The sequence below is a fragment of the Primulina eburnea genome, chromosome 5 (assembly GCF_022965805.1).
Source record: "Primulina eburnea isolate SZY01 chromosome 5, ASM2296580v1, whole genome shotgun sequence".
Taxonomy (NCBI): domain Eukaryota; kingdom Viridiplantae; phylum Streptophyta; class Magnoliopsida; order Lamiales; family Gesneriaceae; genus Primulina; species Primulina eburnea.
Window position 1 is genome coordinate 5,706,277 of NC_133105.1, and position 21,746 is coordinate 5,728,022.

Sequence of the window (21,746 nt, forward strand, 5' to 3'; positions counted from 1 at the left end):
TTGATTACCTTAATGCTCTCTAGAATCTAATGTCTTTGCCGGAATATAATTTTTTGGGTCCACGCATGGCTTGTTCCATTTTGATCTTGGTCTACTAATTAAGCATTCAAAGTTCGATTTTGATGATATTTTTTGCTTGTATTTTTATTTTATTAAAGTGCTGATATGACACTGAAAAATGCTAATTTGACATAGAAAAATATGGGGCATGATCTCCTTGCAAATGAGGCAAATGTGTCCGAATTTTTAAAACACGGGGTTTGAAAATACTTTGATTTTACCAAGGAGTTTTTATGTTTTTTCGATAATTAAGGTGGTAAATGCGATTCGCCTAAAATCAGGAAATGTTCAAAGAGATTTTTTCAAAGAAAACAAATAACTGAAACAATTTTAAAAACGTAATGGATTGCTCAGATCCTTTTTAGAAATTTCAATTAAATCTGAAGCTTGTTCAGATCTAAGAGTGGGTCTCATGTGAGACCGTTTTACGGATCTTAACTTGTGAGACGGGTCAACACTACCGATATTCACAATAAAAAATAATACTCTTAGCATAAAAAGTAATATTTTTTAATGGATGATCCAAATAAGAGACTCGTCTCACAAATACAACCCGTGAAACTGTCTCACACAAGTTTTTGCCCGCTGTCTCGACGTTATTCATTGACTTGGGATTTCGTGATTTAGGTGGGCATTTAAATACGGCCCACCGTATAAGAAATTATACGTTAGGGACTTTTAAAGAATGGGCTTATCCATGTATGAAGCCCAATGTTGGCTAAAGAAAATTCTAACAGTGGGCTTTTAATAAAGCCTAAAATGTATGACTAAAATATAAACCAGATTCGATACCCACAAATCAAACGTACACAGCTTAACACAGTTGAAAGATGGCAGAAGGGCAAAGAAGACCTGGAAGGCCCGGCCCTCCGCCGGGTAGGGGCCCTCCGCCGCCTCCTTTCGCCAAGACCTCCGTTCCTCGATCTGAACCTGTGGATCGCGAGAAGGTATCCTTCTGCCCTTGTATGTATTTTTTATGATATATTTATTTAGGGTTTTAGAGGTACGGTGTTTTTTTTCTCTCCTAGCATTTACCTTAGGGATGTCTGGTTTGGAGCTTATTTCTAACCAGGGACAGTGGTACTTAGAGATTCAGGTTGCGTTATAGTTTGTGTGCGCTTTCGTTTTTGTGCTATTTTTTTGGAAGCTCTGTTTAAGCTAGTAATGAGTGAAGGAAGGGTTGAGAAAAATATCAATGGTTATTCGCAGAATGCTAACATATTTCTTGATAAATGAAAATTTGATTATTAAGGGTTTATCAAGAAAAATGTATGTGACTTGAAAGTTGTGGGATACTTTTTTCTTGAGAAGTAATCAGTGTTATTAGTTAGAGGGGACATTAAAATTTGTTTTTCATGGGATTATAGCTTTTATTTATTTGTTTTTTTTTTGTTGTCTTATGTTTGTACAGACTTGTCCATTGTTGCTACGTGTTTTCACAAAGGTATACTCGTCATTCGTGAACTACAGCATTCGATTTATATGAAACAGAATGTCCTATACCTATGTTTTTATTTTATTTTTGGAACAATTTGCAGGTTGGAGGCCATCATGCTGATGGAGATTTTGCTGTGAGAGGCAAGGAACCAAAAGATGAGGTTCAGATATATACATGGATGGATGCAACTTTGCGTGAATTAACTGATCTGGTTAGAGATCTGAGATTTTTTGGCAAAGTTATTTTTTGGTTTCACCCTCAGTGTTCAAAGTTTTATGTGTGTTCTTGTGCATTGAAATAGCAATGGGTTTTTTTTTTGTTTTTGACGCATGTTAGTGTTTCTGCATTTGTTTCTTTGTTTACCATGTGTGGTGTAGGTTAAAAATGTTCATCTCCTCTAGTTTCGGTTGATTTTAATATGGAAGGTGCTTATACTGAATTAGCTGCGGTAAAAGTTTATCGCTTTTTCCATGTATAATTTCTTTTGGTAGTATCTTTGGATTCTAATTTATTCTTTAGCGTGATAACTATTGACTAGCCCTCCCTTCACGAACTATTTTTCAAAACAAGCTTAGGGTTTACATTTTCAAAGTCGTTTGATGCATTATTCCTATGATCGGATGCAAAAGCGAGCAGTGTTTTTTTTCAACAACAAAAAAAAGCTAGTAGTGCCTTGTGTTTTCTTTTTTTGTATTTTGTATCTCATTTTTTGGAAGAAAAACTCTTTCAATTCATCTTGGTTTGTAGTTAACCATTTTATTTGCTTTTCAGGTGAAAGAAGTAGCTCCGGAAGCAAGAAGAAGAGATGCGATTTTGTCTTTTGCTTTTGTCTACCCTGATAAGCGTGGTCGTTTTGTGGTTAGAGAGGTAAATACTTTAAGTGCTTTTGCAGACTTTTATCATTTTCCCACTATATTGATTTCATTTTTCATATTGGCATCCTAACTGCCAATTATGTCCTAATGTTAAACGTCATGGATTGTTCTTCTCCCCATACCGATCATTAATAATGATGGAAGGATGGTTAGACATGAATATGTAAACCCATTGAAATATCATTCACGAAGTATTTTTATTTTTTAAAATATGCAAAATTTCTAACGAGAAGAATAAAACTTGTCCAATCTGTGTTTCTTTTTCATATTTAAGGTAGGGAGAACCTTTTCTTACCCTAATGGAAGGCGGCCTGACAGTGGAAGCAAAGCCTTGGGGGAACTCAGCTTCCAGGTAAATAGTCGTTCCCAAGTGCGGCAACTTAACAACTGGGGTTTTCACAAAATGGTTTTGACTTGTTGCATGCTAATGCAGATAGGTGATTACTTGGATGTCGCGATCCTGACCCAGTAAATCCATGCCTGTTTCCTTTGCTCATCATTTATGTCTTCTGCCTCGCACATTTGATGAGACTCGCTCACTCAAAAAAGATATATCTGTAGGTGTGAAGTAATTGCAATCCATTGCCTAATGTAACCTCTTTTCAATCAATGTTTGGTACTTCGATGAGAAAAAAAATTTGTTTTTAGCAAATATGCATTTCATATTTAATTAATATAAGTAGTTGTTTATAAATTATTTCACCTAATTAATTTAATTTTTTTTAAAAAAAATATCAAGTTTAACATTTTTGTGTTTGTAGTAACTAAAAAAATGTTTATTAGACATGTTATATCTATAACTAAAAAATATCATTAAAAATAAAAATCGAAAAATAAATTAAGCACATACTAATATAAAAAAATTTATAGGGAAATAAAAAATTCGAAAGATTCGTAGAAATGTTCACTAATTTAGAATTATGTCTTAGGAAATTTTAGTTCTTATTTTAAAATATTAGTGTCAACAATAAGAAATTATAAGAAAAATAAATATCATGAATTGTTGTTTAATAACATGATGTATATTATTATAAACTTAAAATATTTATAATTTAATTTGAATTTAAATAAACTACTAATTAAGATTCTCAACCAATCGATGGGGACCTAAATATTATGATCAGTTAGCGATAGGATGGTGAAGATATATCTTTTGCAGTTTGCAGAAAAGGGCTTCAATTTCCGTATATTTACATTGCAAGGACTTCTTTCTTATCCAGAATGTCTCGGTGATAGATGCACACGTGTCGCACAACAGATATTTCATCCTGTCAATTCTTCGATGACGCCATATTCTAAAGCTCAGTGTGTGAAAAGTCATAAACACCCCCTGAGATAATATATTTAATGACCTTCATCTAGAATGCGTGGACCCAATCATTGTACCAACTTTACTCCTCTTTCTTTTTTTTTAAAATAAAATGTATACTATTTTCTTAATCATTTAAAAAAAATACGCATTAATTAAAAATTTGTTAAATGTTTTAAATTTTAAAAAAATTGATAGAAAATTACCCATTAACTATTAATCTATATCATATTATTAAATTTAATATATTATATTAACTAATTTGGATATGTCAATGTTACTTTTATTCTTTGAGTGAGTCTCATGTGAGATCGTCTCACGGGTTAAAATCCGTGAGAGACGGGTCATCTCTACCCATATTCACAATAAAAAGTAATACTCTTAGTATAAAAAGTAATATTTTTTCATGGGTGACCCAAATAAGAGATCCGTCTCACAAATATGACCCGTGAGACCGTCTCACACAAGTTTTTGTCTTATTCTTTAGCTAACGTGTGAATTTATTAATAATTTATATATATATATATATCTTTAATTTTTTAACGATTATTTTTCCAACTTAGTTTTAATTTAACATAAAATTTAAAATGACAAAAAAATTTAGCCAAAGTCAAATTCAGATTATGAACTAGTTATCCAAAAAAATTTGTTACACAGCTACCAAAATTAATACAACAGATAGCTTTACCAATCCATGTCTTGAAAGAAGAATCTATCATCGTGTTTTCTCTCTCTCACGCCATTGTTTCCCTTCCTTTATCCACTCTTCTCTTGTCGGTCGTTAATTATCCTTGCACGCTCTCCACTCCTGATCTCATATTTCTTTCTTTCTTCTTTTTTTTTCTCTGTGTGCGCTCCAGGTCAGTTATCCTCTTGTTTTCGATAAATTTTGGTGATTCTTTACCTTTTTCCTCTTAGTTAATCTGCAGCTTTTTGTGGGTTTTGATTTGGAGTAAGATCAGGTTTCTTCTTGAGGTGAGTGTGATGTTAACATGAACAGGGAGTTCCTTTTATTCTGTCAAACTTGCATGTTGATAAATGGAAGTGGGGTTAAAACTTGAGATTTTTGGGGATACGGTGAGTTTTCATGGGAATTTTTGGCTTGAGGACGAGGTTAGCTTGTAAAATTGGACAAGTACTTGGTTTGACTGACTTCTGACATTTCTTTGAGATTATTATTTATGTACTGAATTTGTTGAATTTAAAGATTTCAACTTTGTTTAGTCTCTGTGCGGTATATCTTGTGATGGATTAATCATCACTTGAAAGTATTTTTGTTAAAAAAAAAAAAGAATACTAAACTCTGAGTTTGACGATTGAGATGATTAGTTCTGAGGTAGAAGACAAAATTAAGTTGAATTTTTTTTTTAAAATCTTCCTGCTATAATATACTGTCGGGGTGTAGTGTTTTCTTTGGAATTTTCAAGAAAACAAAATCCGGAATGGCCACAGCCGGAAATGATTATCAAGGTGTATATAATATTTGAAATGATCTGCCGGCACCTTTAATTTATGACTATAAAATACACAGATTTTATTATACTCGTTAGTCTTTTTCGTTGTCATCATTTTTTTGCTTTTGAGCTGTTGTGATCTTTGCTGATTATATATATTTAATCTTTGCTGATTATATATATTTAATGCAGTTGAAAGGAATTTCGAGATGGCTTCATTTGCAAGGCCCTGTAGTTTTCCCTGTGATCAGATCAAAACAAACGGGAGTCTACTCGGTGACTTTTGGTTCTCTTTTTCTGAAAGATAAATTCATTAGAAGTGGATTTTTGGGGCTCAAAGGGCCGAAAAGTGGCAGCATCTAATACAGGTTTTCTGCAAAATTCAAAGAAATGCAACATGATTAGGTGTAGTTTCAGTTCATCATCGAATGGTAATGGAAGCACGGCTGAAAATTCCAATGAGAATGATGCTGATTATGTCGAGTCTAGCGTGATAGAAGCTGGTACGTGGACGAGTTGTGCTAGTTTTCCCACCATTTAATTTACGGTGATTCATGTTATCGAACCTATATGGGTTAGGGGTAAAAATCCTTGTATGCCTGAGCTTGTTGCATATCCCTGATTTTCTACATTTATGAGGAGGCATTGTGGGGTAGATATTGTTGTCAACTTGTCATTATTTAAATGTCATTTCGCCTCGCAATTAGAGTGGTGTTTGAAATTTGATAAAAAAAATCTTGTATAATCATTATTCAAATATGCGAAACTTCGAATGATAGTGTGTCGATTGGCTGTTTTTAATAGTTGAGGTGAAAAGTGGCTCGGATGGTTTCATGATCAAGATGCGAGATGGTAAGCATTTGAGATGTATCCATAACAATCCTCAGGGAAGTCATTTTCCGGATTATGCACCACATCCTGCAATTGTGTTGAAGATGGAAGACGGAACTGGACTTCTCCTCCCAATTATAGTTTGTAAGTTCATAATGCTACAATCATTCGAAAACATATATTGAAGCCTGTTTTTGTAAATTATTATATCTGCATTCTGGTTTATATTGCAGTGGAAATGCCAAGCGTGCTACTCATGGCAGCTATACGCAATGTTCAAATTGTACGTTAGGTTCTGTTTCGGTTATCAAACTCAAAACCAAATAATCTCGATTCCAAACTTTGTAGCTCGTGCAGATTCTAATTTTTTGACAAAACTTTCAGGCTAGGCCTACGATGTATCAAGTAGTGAAGGATATGATTGAGAAGATGGGCTATACGGTTGGTTTTAATTTGTTCTAAATAATTATATTTCATTGTGCTGGAATTCCTGCACAGACATATCTTAGGTAATGCCTTTGATATGTTTGTTGGCCTCTGTTTTCAGGTTAAACATGTACGTGTCACCAAAAGGGTACACGAGGCATATTTTGCTGAGCTTCATCTTGTAAAGGTAATTTAATCTACGTTGTTTTCGTCAGTGGTTGATGAAAATATGTAGTCCTGTGTGATCTAGTCAGGCTTAATTTATAGTTAGTGGTGTTCTTGATGTAGTAATATTTTTTTATCCTTCTTGAAGTTGGATAATGAAGCCGAGAGTGTCAGATTCGATCTACGGCCCTCAGATGCAATTAACATTGCAGTGAGATGCAAGGTAAAAGAATTTTGCTTCGACTTCATTTACCCTATATTTTTTTGGGATAAATTGGATAACAAAAAAACTGTTACTCGAAAGATTTTGACTGTGCTGATGTATTCGGCATATACCGAAGATTGAAATTAAATTGTGTGATCGATTTAAGAATGTAAGAAATCAAACGGATCAACCCATTGTAATGACTTCATAAACATTATCTTGAATTTACAACGTGGTTTTTATAGGTGCCGATACAAGTGAACAAGTTCTTGGCTTATAATGATGGAATGAGGGTCGTTGAATCTGCAAAGGTGTCTGTGCAGAGCTCTTTGTCGGATGGCCAATTTTTCACCGAGCTGGACAGGTACATTTATTGTCCTTAAGGACCTAGCAACCTATAGACATGGTCTTCAGATAAGATTGATGATGTTTTGTTTTGAGGTCGAATTTCAGTAGGCATTTACAGTTTCTGAAAGAATAACGTGAAGGGAAAGATATCTTACTCGGTCGTCATCGCAGGCCTACTGGACAGCCATGTATTGATACAAAGGAGTTTGATCTAGTACGGAACATGCTAATTGCTGTGGTCGAGGAACGTTACAGAGATGCAGGTATAAAATCCAAACTGGCTGAAGTAGTCGCTGTTCCGATAGATGACGATTAAACCCCAACAAACCCCAACCACACTAATTTTAAAAAAATTTAATCGATGTTTATCCCTCCAAATTCCGTTTATTCATTACATACCCATGTGTAACCTGTATCCATATGAATTATTTGGTCCATCGGCATTGACGGTCACGCATTTCTTAATTTTTTCCGTCTGCTGCAGCTTCATGGAGGGATAAATTGACTCAGCTCCGCTCGAAGAAGAACTGGGTGTAGCGTGTCGGATCCTGTCGATGGACAGTGGGGTGTATGACGATGCCTTGTGTACATATGAATCATTGGTCATGTATGTATATATGTATAGATTAAACCATGAACAGGCCTCTGCTAAAGTCCTGGATAAGTCTATTCTCAGGTGATATGCATCTAGGCAAAATTGTTGGTATTCTTGCATTTTCGTTACAGAAAAATGTCTATGAAGAATTAAACTAATCTTTAACGGGGGAAATGTGATCAAGGGAAGTGTTTATAAAGTTATACTGCGGAGTCTTTATTTAAGTGGATTTGGATGTGATTTTCCACTAAAAAATATCTCAACTGATTCAAAGCGGACCCAATCACAATCCAAAAATATTCAAGTGCACTCCGACGAGTTTCTCATTCTTGCATACATTCTCCTGATCTTGTTGAGCTTACTCGACTGTTCTACTATAACACCATCTGTGGAAGGGCTTTCGTTGAATATGATTTCGTATCCGTCCCGGAAATTATCCATACCTTCTGTTAGAAGTTGCCAAAACAAGCCACCGGCAGCGGCTCCACCACCTGTGGCAGACGAATAAATAGCAGAGTAAACTACGCTCAACAGTTCATCTCTCTTATTCGTGTCATATCCTGGGTCTCTCGAAGACTTGCCAAACTCTGCGAATAATAGGGGCTTCTGCAGAATGTCATGCGCATCTTGAATGTGGCTTTCCAGCCAATTGCTCAAGAATGAGAGCTGTGCCTCGTCACTTTCGCTTGTCAACCTACTTATGTAGCAGGATGATCAGAACATGGGATCATCAAATAATTTCGGTTAAACTGAAATAATGGGTTGAAGTCGTGATATATCACCATTGGTCCGGATACGAGTGAACGGTTGCGAAATCTATGTGGGGAATCTGGTTGTTTGATATGAAATCTGTTCCAACTTGAAAATATGGGTTGTTCTGCTGCTTTTGTGAATCTGATTGTCCGTAGAAGCCTTCGAGTCCAGCTTCCAGGAGGTGATTAGTGTCTATAGATTTCAAGTAGGAAGCCATTTCTGAAATCCATGCCTGTGGATTTCGATTCGCAATGAAAGCACAAGGGCCATGAATCCAATTAGCAAAATACAGAAGTCTAATATATTTTAGTTGACCAAATTGTTTAACTTCACAATTTTCTTTTAATTTCGAGCTTGTCGAACAAATCAAGAAAAGATCAAGACAAAACCTGTATAGTCCTCCCAGACTCATCATTGGCGCATCTTGGTTCATTCATAAGCTCCCAAGCCATGATTGTGGGATCATCCCTGTAAGCAACTCCCGTGATGCTGTTTTGTCTTGTGAGGACAACCTAGTACAGCAAAATACAATTCACGACAAAATTAAAAGGCATTTAAATGGTTATAGTAACCACGCTTACTTTGATATGGTTTCTGTAGTAACCCTTTACTAGTGAATTTGTGAAGAAATCATCATCTGATGACATGTGTTGTCCTTGATTTCTTGCCCACTCTACATACCGTTTCTTCCCTCCACAATCCTCGTAGTTGTTCACCAAGCTTAGAATCAGCTTCATTCCGTATCTTCCAGCCTCAGATATCACAAAATCCAGTCCCTGTATTTGCCATTTCTTTGTTATGTCTCTCAAGGACTAAGATCTTCGCCCGAATATAAAACATACGGTGCGTTTTAACCGACCGTTACGCCACACAGAAAGTTGAATTATTCTTTAAAATTAGCAGATTTGTTTCCATAATATACCCGAGTATTGAAAACGTGACAAAAAGAGAATGAAAACTGGCCTGAAACATCTGCTCATTGTACGAGCCTGGAGAATACTGGAGAGAGAAATATCCTCCGTCCCCGAAGGCCCATGTTCTTGCGATGGCAAGGCCATGATTTGCAGCTTCTTCAAATGCAGAAGAGACTTTGTTTCTCTGAGATTTATCGGAGGCCAAATACATCAACCAGTAAGCATTGAATCCATTAGCATAAAATGGGGTTCCATTAAGCATGAAATGGACACCTTCTGTCGAGACAAATCCATCTTCTGCCGAGACTTTGAAGTAAATTTTACGTTCATATATCAAGAAAATTACCAAGAAAATGGAACCCCACAACCTCATTTTCCTCTTCTTGTCTCTGTGTCCAAAAGAAGGGTGTAAAAATATGGAGATGAAAGGAGTTTCCATGTTTTTATAGGTTAATTTCGTGATTTACCATAGGTTTTTAATGTCATCTGCCCGATATTAACTCTCTAAACTTTTTTTCCAAAATCAAACGTATACTTCATCTGTTACAAATATATAGATTTGTTTTTTCATAAGAATTAAGAAAATTATTGGAAAGACAAATTTTACAAATAAAATTTTTATTTTATCTTTATTTAGTCATTCCAAAAAATGATTATACGTTTTTCGAGACTTAATTACTAGAAGTATATTAGTAAAAAATGTAGAAATTTGACTACATATTTTAGACACATAAAAAAAACTTATATAATTGTGATGAAGAGATAAAAGAAAGAAAATGAGGTTTTAATTTGATGTACCATAGGTTTTTTGTGTAATCTGTTATACATTAACTCTCTTATAGTAAACTTTTCCAAAATTATTTTATAGTAATATTTAAAAATAAAATAATAAAAATATTTAGATCTTTTAAAAAAAAATAAGTTAATTCCAACTTCTTCTTGATACCATATATATTTTATTTAAAATAACCAAGATAACAAATCTATTTTTCATTATCGTTTCTTTTTTCTTTCTCCCACTCATTTGATATATTTTCACTCTCAAATTGATTTTTTGGACTTTTTTAAAATAATAATAATAATAATATTGCAATTTGGTTCTATAATATTTTTGAGTTGGATATCATGACACTTTTGTCACCGTCGCTTTTATGGGTGGGTGGGTGGTTTGAGTTGGTGAAAAAATCATATGCTTCCCATGCGCGTTTAAATGTTGAAATTGGTGCAATAATGTTACTATTTTAAACTATTTTAGCTTTTGTAACAAAATTATGTTTTAAATATATTTTCAAAAAGCTCGTTTCCCCCTAAAGAAACTCCAAGAACAAAGTTGAACATATAATTAGTTATCTTTCATCGTCTTTGAGTAAATTCACTTCATATTCTAACATCGTTAAATAATATGATGTATAACGAACAAACGATTAAAATTTCACAATATCATAAAAAAGAAATTACGATTTAACATAAAAAAATTATTTTACTTTGTTCTTTGTCAAAATTTATACAACTTCTTTTAACACCTTTTTCAACTAACTTTACACCAAGAAGATGCTACATTATTGAACGTTTAAAAAAAATAATTGGTGTGTTTCAAAAAAATAATAATAATAATAATTGGTGTCACAATCAGATAATGGAGGGTTATTCTCTAACAAAATAAGGGAGGGTCATTCAAGGGGAAGATTCGACACTATCTGTAAGAGCAGTGCTTCCACAGGATTTGGGCCATTGATTTTAAAGAAATTGGTGAACTCATATATGTGTGTATAAATTTTGGATCTTTGATCTTTTCATGGAGCAGTGTCCAACAAAGTAGGATGAAATCTTCCCATCTAAGGTGATGTGAGTAGGTAAGTAAAGCGTGGGATTTACCAATTTATAACTCCCAACATTTCCAAAAATTACGGCTAATTATTGGGAACTTTAAATAAAATTTAATGTTTTATAAATAGAGCACTGTGCCAACCCGTGGCGGATCGGTTTTGATCCGACGAAACTCGTTATATGGCGGGTTGAAAAATCCTCAACTCAACCTAATCCAAAGTATATTCCGGATTATCTGCACGGGCTCACAGACCAACCGATACAGAAAAAAATTAAAAATTTATAAAACTAATTGAAATTAATTATTCCATGAATAAAAATTTATAAAAAGGACATAATTAAAATTCTTAATTCTTGATTTCACATCTCTGCATGTTAGCCAAAGTTATTAACACACAAAATTTACAACAACACACATACATAGTATAATAAAATATGCACACGCGTTGCATTGTATACATAGTATAGTAAAATATACACACGCGTTGCATTGTATGTGTTATTATTATTTTTAATTTGATTAAATAATACTAAACAATTAACACGAAATTATTTTCTATTTAAAAGAGTTGTTCGATTTAAAAAAGAAGTTTGTTAAGATTTTTTATATATATATATATATTTATTTATTTAAAAAATCATCTCAACCTGCGGGCTGGCCCGTGTAGCCCACTTTTCTATTGTCGAGAGAAACCTTCAACCCAACTAACTTAAATTAGTTGATGGTTAGAATCAATCAGGCGGACCCAACCCATATTAATATCTTTACATTCAAACAAATATTATAGCATTAGTTCTATTTTATAGAAACAAATACCCTTGCATGCTATTTATATAGGTTTTCTTTTTTTATTTGTCTCGAATATATTATCTAGTTACTACAGGTAGGCTTAGTTTGGAAGTTTGAAGGGAAAAGAAAAGAAGAGAAAAGAAACAAGGAAAGAGAAAGAGAAGAGAAAAGATGTATTTTTTGTTAGGGAATTGGAAAAGAAAAAAATAAATTAAATTTAACTGAAAACAATTTTTTTTCACAATTGTGTTTCCTCTCATTTTTGTGAGAAAAACATTTTGGGTTTAAAAGAGAGAATTTCTCTCCATTTCCTCTTCTTAAAAATCTATCGAACAACACATTTTTAAATTATTCTTTCCTAATCTTTTGTTTAATGACAAATTTTTTCCTATTTTTGTTATTAATATATATCCATTAACTAAATCTTAGAAAATGTATAATTTATTTTTAAAATAAATTAAATAAAACAAAATAAGAAGTTTATTTAGACATTTTCAACCATAGGCCTCAACAATATAAATAAAAATAAAATGTATCCCGAGTTGAAAATATGGGCTCCATCACTGAGTTTTACAAGTAAGCCAAATTATTTATGGGCGTCGGCCCACATTATGAAGGCCCAATACTTTGTCCAAAATTCATAGCTTGAGGAAAAAGAAAGGCGACTCGAAGAAAACCCCGTCGATCGCTCATCTCTCCTCTCCTCTGCTGCAAAGTCGCCAGTGAGAGGGAAAGAGATACATATAGTTCGTTGCAACTACCCAACGACGCCGTATCGAAAATGTTCAGAAACCAGTACGACACTGACGTCACCACATGGTCGCCGGCGGGGAGGCTTTTCCAAGTTGAGTATGCCATGGAGGCTGTCAAGCAAGGGTCGGCTGCGATAGGGCTGAGATCCAAGAGCCACGTCGTGTTGGCTTGCGTCAACAAGGCCAGCTCTGAGCTGTCCTCTCACCAGAAGAAGATTTTCAAGGCCGACGATCACATCGGTGTCGCTATTGCTGGGCTTACCGCCGATGGACGTGTTCTCTGTAGGTACATGCGCAACGAGTGCATTAATTATTCATATACCTATGAATCGCAACTCCCCGTTGGCCGTCTTGTTGTTCAGCTTGCCGACAAGGCTCAGGTTTTAAATTTTATTATCATTATGTTTAACCTTTTCGGTTTCCCCCTTTCTTTTGATATTCTTTCTCGCGAGATTTGATGATTTGTGGCGCAAATTGTGCTAAGATTGTGTAGTTTTGAGTTAGAATTTCATTTGAGGATTGGCTGGGCAATTTGCTAATTTAACTTTGAGCAAATTTAGTCCGTTTTGTGTTATACGAAGTAATCTGGTTGCTTCAAGGTTGGTGCATATGTCTGTTCATATAATGTTGACTTCTTTGTGTTATTTTTAATTCAGTACTCACTAGTATCTGAGTAGAAAGGCAGAAGATTGTGTACTGATATTTTGTTGCAATATGTAATTATGGAAAGAATGTAGTTTAAACAGATACTTTTAAGGATCTGTTGATAATTGAATGCCTTTATTCTAAGGTTGCCTATGTATGTTGATTCCCCACTGTTCTGGTTGGGGTGGGAGTTCTTCTTAATGAAGTTTGACATGTCAGTTAGCTTTTGCCTAGTTTGTTTGGAAAGTATGCAATTCATTCAGTATATTTGCACTTCTGAAGCTTGTCGAACACAGAATGCGCCTTTCAAATATAATGATTTCTTCTGATTGTGAAGTATTGTTATCCATGAAAAAAAGCTATTTCTTCAAGTTTGCATCTTTATAATCCTTAATCTGCATATGTATGGCTATATCATCTATCTGGTCGTTGGTGTAGCGTAGAAGTAGCACATATGGGTGCTTCTCCAGAGGGGGAATCAGATTGCGTACCCATTCTCGATGGAAAAGACAAACTGTTATATAGTTATTTCTCTCTTGCTTGATTAATTGATGTTTTATCTTGTATGTTACATATCCCAATGCATGAGTTTCCTAATATATGCTCTCACTCATTTTTTGGCTGCAGTCGTATTTCACATACTGGATGATGTCCATTTCAAGTTCGTCGAGAACTTTTAGTTTTTTCTGAAAAAATATTACAGATGGGGAATTGTTTATTTCTTACTTTCAGTCCATAATTGCAGAATCGTTTGTTTTCGTTTAAAAGTTTATTTCCCTGCATTTTCATATCTTAACATAGGTCTGCACACAACGCTCCTGGAAGCGGCCTTATGGTGTTGGGCTGCTGGTTGGTGGTCTAGATGAATCTGGAGCTCACCTATATTACAACTGTCCCAGCGGCAATTACTTTGAATACCAAGCATTTGCCATCGGTTCTCGGTCACAGGCTGCAAAAACATACCTAGAGAGGAAGTTTGAGAGTTTCATGGAATCTTCACGGGATGATCTGGTCAAGGATGCACTTTTTGCATTGAGAGAGACCTTACAAGGAGAGAAACTGACAAGCTCGGTATGCACAATCTCCGTGCTAGGAGTAGGGGAGGCGTTCCACATATTGGAACAAGAAATCGTGCAAGCACTGATCAATGAATTCGATATTGTGGGCGAAGAGCCCCCTGCTGACGACACTGCTGCTCCAGATACATCAAGTGGTGCTGGTGCTGGTGATCAGGGAACCCCTGCTGGCCGAGACGTTGCTCCAATGGATATCTGATGATCTCGTTCCCTGTGGTTGCCTCTCGTGGTGTAACGAATTATTTCTTACCCCCAAACACCCCTCCCCCCCTAAAAAACTGCTTGTGGATGCGAATATTTTATCTTGTTGAGCAGCATTTGCCTCGTGCTTTTGAGCTATCCTCTTGTGCTTTGCTTCTTATTTATATTAGACGTTGAATAAAATATAACACATAACTGTTCTCGTTTCTCACATACATTCTGAAGTTTACAGAGAAACCTAAATGGTAAGTTATTAGAATTAACCAAAGATTAGCATTCGGGTGGTTTAAGCAAAAGAAAATAAAAAAATTGGATATGTATACAACGTACTATTGATCTCGATAGTTTTCCAAGAATTCAACAATATGGGGGCACTGGTCGTGCTATTCATTATCGTTCAGAGAATCAAATGCTGGATCAGAAGGCTAAGATTTCCAAATGATAGATAAAATTATTGAATCAGTTAACATATAGTCTGCAGCAGTTAAAAGACATCATCAGTTGCAGGCATGAAAAAACCAGGGCCCTAAACTCCAACTCCTAATAATGATACAAGCATAATGACACCAGCAATCTTTGATTTCACAATCACAATTGTCTGGCTCAGGGGCTGGTAGTCATGCCGTCTGCATTTGTTTGTGCATCCACTGCCAGTTCTCTGGAGTTACCTCGCCACCAAGAGAACGTATGACAGAACCCCCGCTGCAAGAGCCAATCCGACAGCATTCTTCCAAAGATAGTCCCTTCACTAATCCATACAAAAACCCACTCGCAAAAAGATCACCAGCACCAGTGGCATCAATAGCCTTTGCCTCTCCGATGGCAGGAACACGGACAACCTTAAAATGAATCCACTTCGTTACATGAAATGAAGCACAAGAATCACAAAATAATGTAAAATACCAAACTTGGAGGCATTGTTTCAGAAAACGATGCCCCTGGACTAAATGCGAATATAATATTCGTCTACTAGTATAACCTGTTGAAAATCAAAATATTTTAATCCACAGTAACTAGAGCCCACAAGACGTGGACATGGAGACGATTAAAAGCGAGACTCAGCCATTGCATCCAGACACCATTCAAAGCTCGACCCTTCAATATAGGGTGTACCGTGACCTTGAAGCTCGCATTTTGATGCACCTTAAAGTCTCAAGGCACCCGTTAAGGATGCCTCAAGAGTAGGAATTAAGAACTCAAAATGAAATACAGAGTACTGGTAATTGATTTTGTCTTATAAACTAATATTTGATTTATGGTTATTCAATAGTTAAATAAATATCCATTAAAAGATAATCAGTGACGAAATTGTCTTCCATGTATATAAATTCTAGGATATTATGACTTAATGTGCCTTGTTTCAATAAGAAGTGTCTTTCCTCACGCTTGCACTTATGATACATATGCGCCTTAGTCTGCCCTGAGCCTCTAATAACTTTGCTTCCACCCTTGTCCTTCCGTTTTTGTTGATTGTATTTTGTTTTGGTATTCAGGATCACAAACCAACAATTCAAGGATGCACCGAACTAAACAAACCTCTTTTCCGTGTCTTGCTATGCAGCCCTTAGAGCCTAATGTCACCACAGAGTATTGACAGTGTTTGGCCATAAATTCAAGTGCCGACTCAGGATCCACATCGTTTTCACTCCTGGAAATTGTTTCAAGTAAAGATAACAGAATATTCTCTCTTTAAAACAATGCCAAACATAAGAAGCAATGGCCCATCACCTTAGAAGTTCAGCTGCTTCATCCTCATTGGCAAAGCAAAGGTCTATGTTCCCCGACTCCAGTAACTGTAGAAGTGGCAACTTGAACTTCCGGACCATCTGCCATAGTAAGGTGACCACATATCAGACAACTGCATTCCTAGTACACTTGGGGTGAGCTACCAAGTATCATATCTCGTTCTCAACAAGTATTCTATTATAGCTCCATCAAAAACATTTTATGGTTGACAAGCTGTTACCTCAAAACTTGCCAGATCAAGTGAAACAGACACACCCTCTTGCTTGGCAATCTTGATGGCCGCCTGAATAACGTCTATGTTGAATATTGCATATCTCAGCAAGAGCCACTGTACAAATAGATAAGGAATAGATGTGTGAACAAATTGAGAAGAAACAAGTAAATAACTTGATGCGACCAAGCATTTAGAGGTATAATATCTTATAATTTGTAAAACAAGGAATCAAGTGAAAATCATGTTATGCGTCAAATAGAGCTATCTATGAACTTTAAAGAACAATACAACCTCTTTCTAAGATCTGGCAAAAATATTGAAGAGAAGAAAGGGATAGGCAAAAGAGAAAGATCATGTCGTGATTTTGTCGGAGATTCCTCACCTTGGAACCTTTCAAATCTGCTGTAGCCAATTCATCTGCCTGGTAAAGGAAAAGATATGAGATATGTTAGCAAATATTGACCAACAAGCCCAAGATATTCTTGAAAATCATAAACTCAAATAGCAGACTAGATTCGAGTCTTAACATGTACCTTAACTTTTACCGCCGTAGAGAGACATGGACGCATTGTTCGATTGCCTAACTCGTCAACCAAGCAAACACACTGAATCATGAATTTGGAAATTCATGTCTCAGTACCAGTAAGTAACTATTCTAAGATCCTTACGTCAGAGGCAAAATGCTAACCTGCCCAGTAGGTCCATTTTTCAGCCTCAATCTTGAGAGATCAACCTTGGAAGAGGTCATATTGTTTATGAACAAGCTTCCTTGATCATCATCCCCACATGCCCCAATTATACCACAAGTGACCCCAAACCCAGAAGCCAGGCCTCTGATAGTGTTGGCAACACTTCCTCCTGCGATGGTTATCAAGGGAGACGTAGTTTCAGGCGAAGCCGTGATGTGAGTATTAACCTCATTCAAGATGAACTTCAACTCGTCAGCTGCAACCTAGGAGAGTAAAAAAATGTAACTAAAAAAAGTTAGCGAGTGTTGTGGCGCATTGAAAACCCACAAAAATCATCGGATTCTTGGTGAAAAACCAAGAAAGTCCAGTCTAGGCAAATCTTCACTTTATTGACGGATTCTGCTTGGCAAGGCAAGTTCACGTATTTCGATGACCAGGTAATACGAGTTACCACAACTATCAAAACATATAAACCTCTTCCTATATAACATTAATCAATAGACAGATAGAGAAATATACCTAGAGCAAAAAATCTTGATAAAATTAGATTCAAACATGATACTTTTCACAATTTAAGCACAAGAAACGCACAGAACACGAAGATCAAAATACCAACAATAATTTTCATTTACTGAGAGTTTAGCTAAAACAATTTGCTCCAGATTTGAGTTCGTTCAACAATATTCGCTTTCAAATTGAAATGGGCATCCATAAACTCTAAAAAAAATGAAAAAGATTCCAAATTTATCATCATAGGAAGCACAACGAACACATAAAGCAATCAATCATCAACAATCTAGACATTCATTTGAGTACAACAAACAACATTCACTTCCAAATTCCAGATGGGCATCCATGAACTTCATATAGAAACCCAAAGAGTCAGCAAAAAAAAAAAAATAGAATCAACAATCACCACCACAGAACAAACAGAGGAAAAGATTACGCACAGGAAACGAGCCACCACGCTCGCCAGGAATTCGGGAGAGGAGGGACCAATCAACCCTGGCCACGTGGTCCACCAGGGCGGAGGGCTGGAGTCCCAGTATCAGAGGCGCAGGTGCAGCAGCAACAGCAGCGTCATTATTATTTTCATTCTTGATTTTTTGTTGAATTTCAACACCCATCACTTTAGAGGGATATCCGTATATTTGGGGGGAGGGTTTTAGGGTTTTGAAACAGGAATCTCCCTTGTTAATTTCCCTGCTCTGCTGCCCTCACCACGGCCTCCCCTCTCTGTTTGCTCTTTTGCTTTGTATTTATAGAGGCTCAACCCATGCCCTGAATTTTTTCGTTCCTTTTTTTTTGGGTCATATATGCAAATCGAAAAATGACATTATATTTTTTGAAATTATATTTACATTCATCTTTACTTTTTCTTTTATAAATAGACAACATTAATTGTTTTAACCATTTTGTTAATGATTCTCAAACATAAGATGACAAAAAATATCATTAAATTTGTTCATATCCATAAAAATTAAATAAAACACAAATAAAATTTTATTTATCATTTAAATATTTTTTTAAAAATTCATTTAAAAATGAGCTTACATTAATTAATATTTTGAAATATAATGTATATATATAGAGTTAAAATAATAATTTTAATGTATAAAAAAATATGAATTTAATAATTAGTTATTTTGTAAAATAATATAATACTTCAATTTTAGTTTTATATTCTAATTTATTTCTCATTTTATTCTCAACTTGTTCAATTAAAATTTTTATAATTAAAATTATTACATATTTGACTTTAACTAATCGACCAAAAAAATTTATGCCCCTATATTTTTAGGGGTAGCTTAGTTATTTTGTATTGATTATTAACTTTTAAAATATGGAAAAAAAAAAGTATTAACATATTATGTTTATTTATTTTTTTGGTAAATCAACATATATTATTTAAAGGAAAGCAGGGAACGTATGAATAAAAAAATAAAACAAAAAGTGATTGATGGGGTAATCTTCTCAAAAAATAAATAAAAAATCAAATGAAACGTATTTAACAAATTATGGAGTATAAATATTTTTTTTTTCTCTTTCTTAACTTTGTTTTAACTCAAACAATTTTAGAATAAATTTTTTGAGACAATGTTGGTTAAGCGTGTATGAGTGAAAGATCTCCTAAGAAGTTATCATGCGTCAAGTTGTTGACGTTTTGAAGCTTGATTTGGTTGGCTAGATGGGTCGTAAAAGACTGACATCATATTTTAACAGGTAATATTGTCTCTACTCGAGACAGGGCCGACAGTAGAAAACGGTAAGACTGTGATCTCTAAGGTATATGAGATAACACCAGCAAATAAACACGTACCTGTGGGGACCCGGACGCTAATCAAGTTTTAATCATGTTTCTAATTAATCAATTTATAAACAGGTCTAAATTTTTTTTTTAAAATATAAACGAAATAATTGTATTACTAAATACAATTAAACGAACATACAAATCTTGCGTATTACAGAATCACTAGGCACACACAGTGCTGAATCCTACGTTGCTAAGCCGATCTCCCGCATCATCTCTCATCTCTCTTGAGGATCCGCCCCACCTGTTGTCATCCACACATACAAAACAAGACAACAGCCGGATAACTCCGGTGAGATATAAATATCCCAGTATAAACAATGTAAACATGCATTCATATAAAAGCATATACGAAAGCATATAAGAATTATTCATAGCATGTCTCAAATCAGAAACATAAATCCATATCAGACATTCAATAATCATGAATGGCATAAATAATGTAAATCAACATGTCATATCAGACTCAACTCAACCGACGCATCGTCTCAGACTCGACTCCACTGACGCGCCGTCTCCGACTCGACTCAACTCTATCCTAGGGATCCCGATGTCTGAATAATAATAATTATACCGAATCTCATTCGATAGGAATGAATCAATCCCTAACGGCATCGATATAATTCATATATCCAGTGTCTGGGCGAATCAGCCGCAGAATTGACGACTCAGTCAATAACCTGACGAATCAGCCAGTAATTAGGCGAATCAGCCAATAATCAGACGAATCAGCCTGTAATTAAGCGAATCAGCTTAAGTTTAGACGAATCAGTCAATCACCAGACGAATCAGCCGGTGACTAGGCGAATCAGCCTATAATGGACGAATCAGACAATAACCCGACGAATCAGCCGGTGACTAGGCGAATCAGCCGGTGACTCAACAACTCAGTAATCAATACATACAGTCAGTATCTAAGCAAATCAATCAATGACTAGCAAATCAGCAGTCATTACATGCAGTGTCTATAAATCAATAGACAACAAACATCAATCTCATCAATTACAAGAATCAATGTAATAAACTAAGTATGTGATTTAGGGAAACTCGAGTCAAACCTTCCTCGAGTTGTGCAATCCCAACACAACATTAATTTATACCTTTTACTCTGATACTCTGACTCTGTCGAAGTCTCGAACTCAAATCCTGTCAATTACTCAATCTGACAATAACCATATTGTTAAATCATATTCAAACGTAGCAAAACTTACGTCAAGTCGTAGTCTACGTCGATAGGAACTCAGTACCGAAGTCGGATTCAAAATCGGACGGGCGGATTTCTCAGAAAAGGCGTAAGGATTTTCAACCCTTTCTCTGAACCCTTTTCTCGATTCTTTCTTCGATTCCTTTTTCTTTCAGAATTCATGATATATATGTATATATCTCGTACATGCAAAACGCCGAGTGGCACATCCTTCACGCGCCACGCCTCGCGCTCGAGCGGTAATAAAATACCGCTCGGGCGCGAGCTCGGCGCTCGGGCGGTGACAATCTGCCGCCCGGGCGCGAGGCTCTCTGTCCGGATGCTCCTCCATTGGCGCTCGAGCGGTACTATTCTACCGCTCGAGCGCCACCTCTTCTGCCCGAGACTCTTCTTTGTTGAACATTGGCGCTCGGGCGGTCTCTTTCTACCGCTCGGGCGTCACCGGTTCTGCCCAAACATTACATAACTCATATGCTTTAACCAATTTGGTTCCGGAGTGGTCTAACTATACTCATATCTGTTCATCATCAATAAATCATCTCAGATTACGTTAATCATCTCAGATTATGTTAATCAAATTCTTGGGTATTACAGTACCTCTCCGGATAATGAGACTAACAGCACGATCTATTAGCACCCAAACATGTTCACTCTGCAATGTCACGGATATAAAGTTGTGTCTTGGACTCTTTGCTAATAGCTATAATTTTTGACTTAATAGTAAGTGCTTGATAATAAGAAACATTTTATTTTTGTTCAATTTGCTAATCAGGACCCAGAGCATTATAATGTCACCCTCAACCAGTCCTTAAACTCCGCGAATTAGGGCCTAAAATAGACTCCAAGTTACCCAAGATCACAACTAAGGCAGTCTGGTGGTTGACGAAAGCGAAAGAGAACTCGACATGAAGTAGACGG

The 21,746-nt window shown here is 35.6% G+C and overlaps 5 protein-coding genes across 5 annotated transcripts; 3 read left to right on the forward strand and 2 right to left on the reverse strand.

Moving 5' to 3' along the window:
• Positions 1–838: 838 nt before the first annotated feature.
• On the forward strand, positions 839–2,912 carry LOC140831677 (histone deacetylase complex subunit SAP18-like). Its single transcript, XM_073195425.1, has 6 exons — positions 839–1,007; positions 1,472–1,504; positions 1,599–1,709; positions 2,270–2,365; positions 2,648–2,725; positions 2,807–2,912. Exons 1-6 carry the CDS (start codon positions 891–893, stop codon positions 2,843–2,845), a joined length of 474 nt encoding a protein of 157 aa, XP_073051526.1. The 5' UTR covers positions 839–890; the 3' UTR covers positions 2,846–2,912.
• Positions 2,913–4,705: 1,793 nt separating this feature from the next.
• On the forward strand, positions 4,706–7,911 carry LOC140832670 (bifunctional nuclease 1). Its single transcript, XM_073196805.1, is given in 11 exon segments — positions 4,706–4,759; positions 5,329–5,415; positions 5,417–5,639; positions 5,941–6,111; positions 6,201–6,250; positions 6,352–6,408; positions 6,515–6,580; positions 6,707–6,781; positions 7,009–7,127; positions 7,283–7,374; positions 7,596–7,911. Coding segments are annotated over 11 exon segments (1,032 nt in total). The 5' UTR covers positions 4,706–4,720; the 3' UTR covers positions 7,649–7,911.
• A 32-nt stretch (positions 7,912–7,943) lies between these two features.
• On the reverse strand, positions 7,944–9,827 carry LOC140832668 (mannan endo-1,4-beta-mannosidase 7-like). The gene is made up of 5 exons (XM_073196804.1): positions 9,423–9,827; positions 9,041–9,235; positions 8,849–8,971; positions 8,489–8,691; positions 7,944–8,400 (listed from the first exon to the last, which is right to left on the reverse strand). The coding sequence occupies exons 1-5, from the start codon at positions 9,810–9,812 to the stop codon at positions 8,007–8,009; spliced, it is 1,305 nt and encodes a 434-aa protein (XP_073052905.1). The 5' UTR covers positions 9,813–9,827; the 3' UTR covers positions 7,944–8,006.
• A 2,809-nt stretch (positions 9,828–12,636) lies between these two features.
• On the forward strand, positions 12,637–14,802 carry LOC140832672 (proteasome subunit alpha type-1-B-like). Its single transcript, XM_073196807.1, has 2 exons — positions 12,637–13,122; positions 14,189–14,802. Exons 1-2 carry the CDS (start codon positions 12,772–12,774, stop codon positions 14,660–14,662), a joined length of 825 nt encoding a protein of 274 aa, XP_073052908.1. The 5' UTR covers positions 12,637–12,771; the 3' UTR covers positions 14,663–14,802.
• Positions 14,803–15,077: 275 nt separating this feature from the next.
• Positions 15,078–18,560, reverse strand: LOC140832671 (uncharacterized). The gene is made up of 8 exons (XM_073196806.1): positions 18,264–18,560; positions 17,313–17,576; positions 17,158–17,229; positions 17,007–17,045; positions 16,631–16,738; positions 16,393–16,490; positions 16,201–16,312; positions 15,078–15,503 (listed from the first exon to the last, which is right to left on the reverse strand). The coding sequence occupies exons 1-8, from the start codon at positions 18,438–18,440 to the stop codon at positions 15,282–15,284; spliced, it is 1,092 nt and encodes a 363-aa protein (XP_073052907.1). The 5' UTR covers positions 18,441–18,560; the 3' UTR covers positions 15,078–15,281.
• Between the last annotated feature and the right edge of the window lie 3,186 nt (positions 18,561–21,746).

Excerpts from the sequence above, each read along its gene's own strand:
- LOC140831677 (XM_073195425.1), top strand. The coding sequence starts at position 891 with ATGGCAGAAGGGCAAAGAAGACCTGGAAGGCCCGGCCCTCCGCCGGGT. Across the intron at positions 1,505-1,598 it reads TGCTACGTGTTTTCACAAAG|GTTGGAGGCCATCATGCTGA; the intron begins GTATACTCGTCA and ends AACAATTTGCAG. Across the intron at positions 2,366-2,647 it reads GTCGTTTTGTGGTTAGAGAG|GTAGGGAGAACCTTTTCTTA; the intron begins GTAAATACTTTA and ends TTCATATTTAAG.
- LOC140832668 (XM_073196804.1), bottom strand. The coding sequence starts at position 9,812 with ATGGAAACTCCTTTCATCTCCATATTTTTACACCCTTCTTTTGGACAC. Across the intron at positions 9,236-9,422 it reads ACAATGAGCAGATGTTTCAG|GGACTGGATTTTGTGATATC; the intron begins GCCAGTTTTCAT and ends TGGCAAATACAG. Across the intron at positions 8,972-9,040 it reads ACTACAGAAACCATATCAAA|GTTGTCCTCACAAGACAAAA; the intron begins GTAAGCGTGGTT and ends TTGCTGTACTAG.
- LOC140832672 (XM_073196807.1), top strand. The coding sequence starts at position 12,772 with ATGTTCAGAAACCAGTACGACACTGACGTCACCACATGGTCGCCGGCG. Across the intron at positions 13,123-14,188 it reads AGCTTGCCGACAAGGCTCAG|GTCTGCACACAACGCTCCTG; the intron begins GTTTTAAATTTT and ends ATCTTAACATAG.
- LOC140832671 (XM_073196806.1), bottom strand. The coding sequence starts at position 18,440 with ATGGGTGTTGAAATTCAACAAAAAATCAAGAATGAAAATAATAATGAC. Across the intron at positions 17,577-18,263 it reads AGCGTGGTGGCTCGTTTCCT|GTTGCAGCTGACGAGTTGAA; the intron begins GTGCGTAATCTT and ends TTACTCTCCTAG. Across the intron at positions 17,046-17,157 it reads CTACGGCGGTAAAAGTTAAG|GCAGATGAATTGGCTACAGC; the intron begins GTACATGTTAAG and ends TTCCTTTACCAG.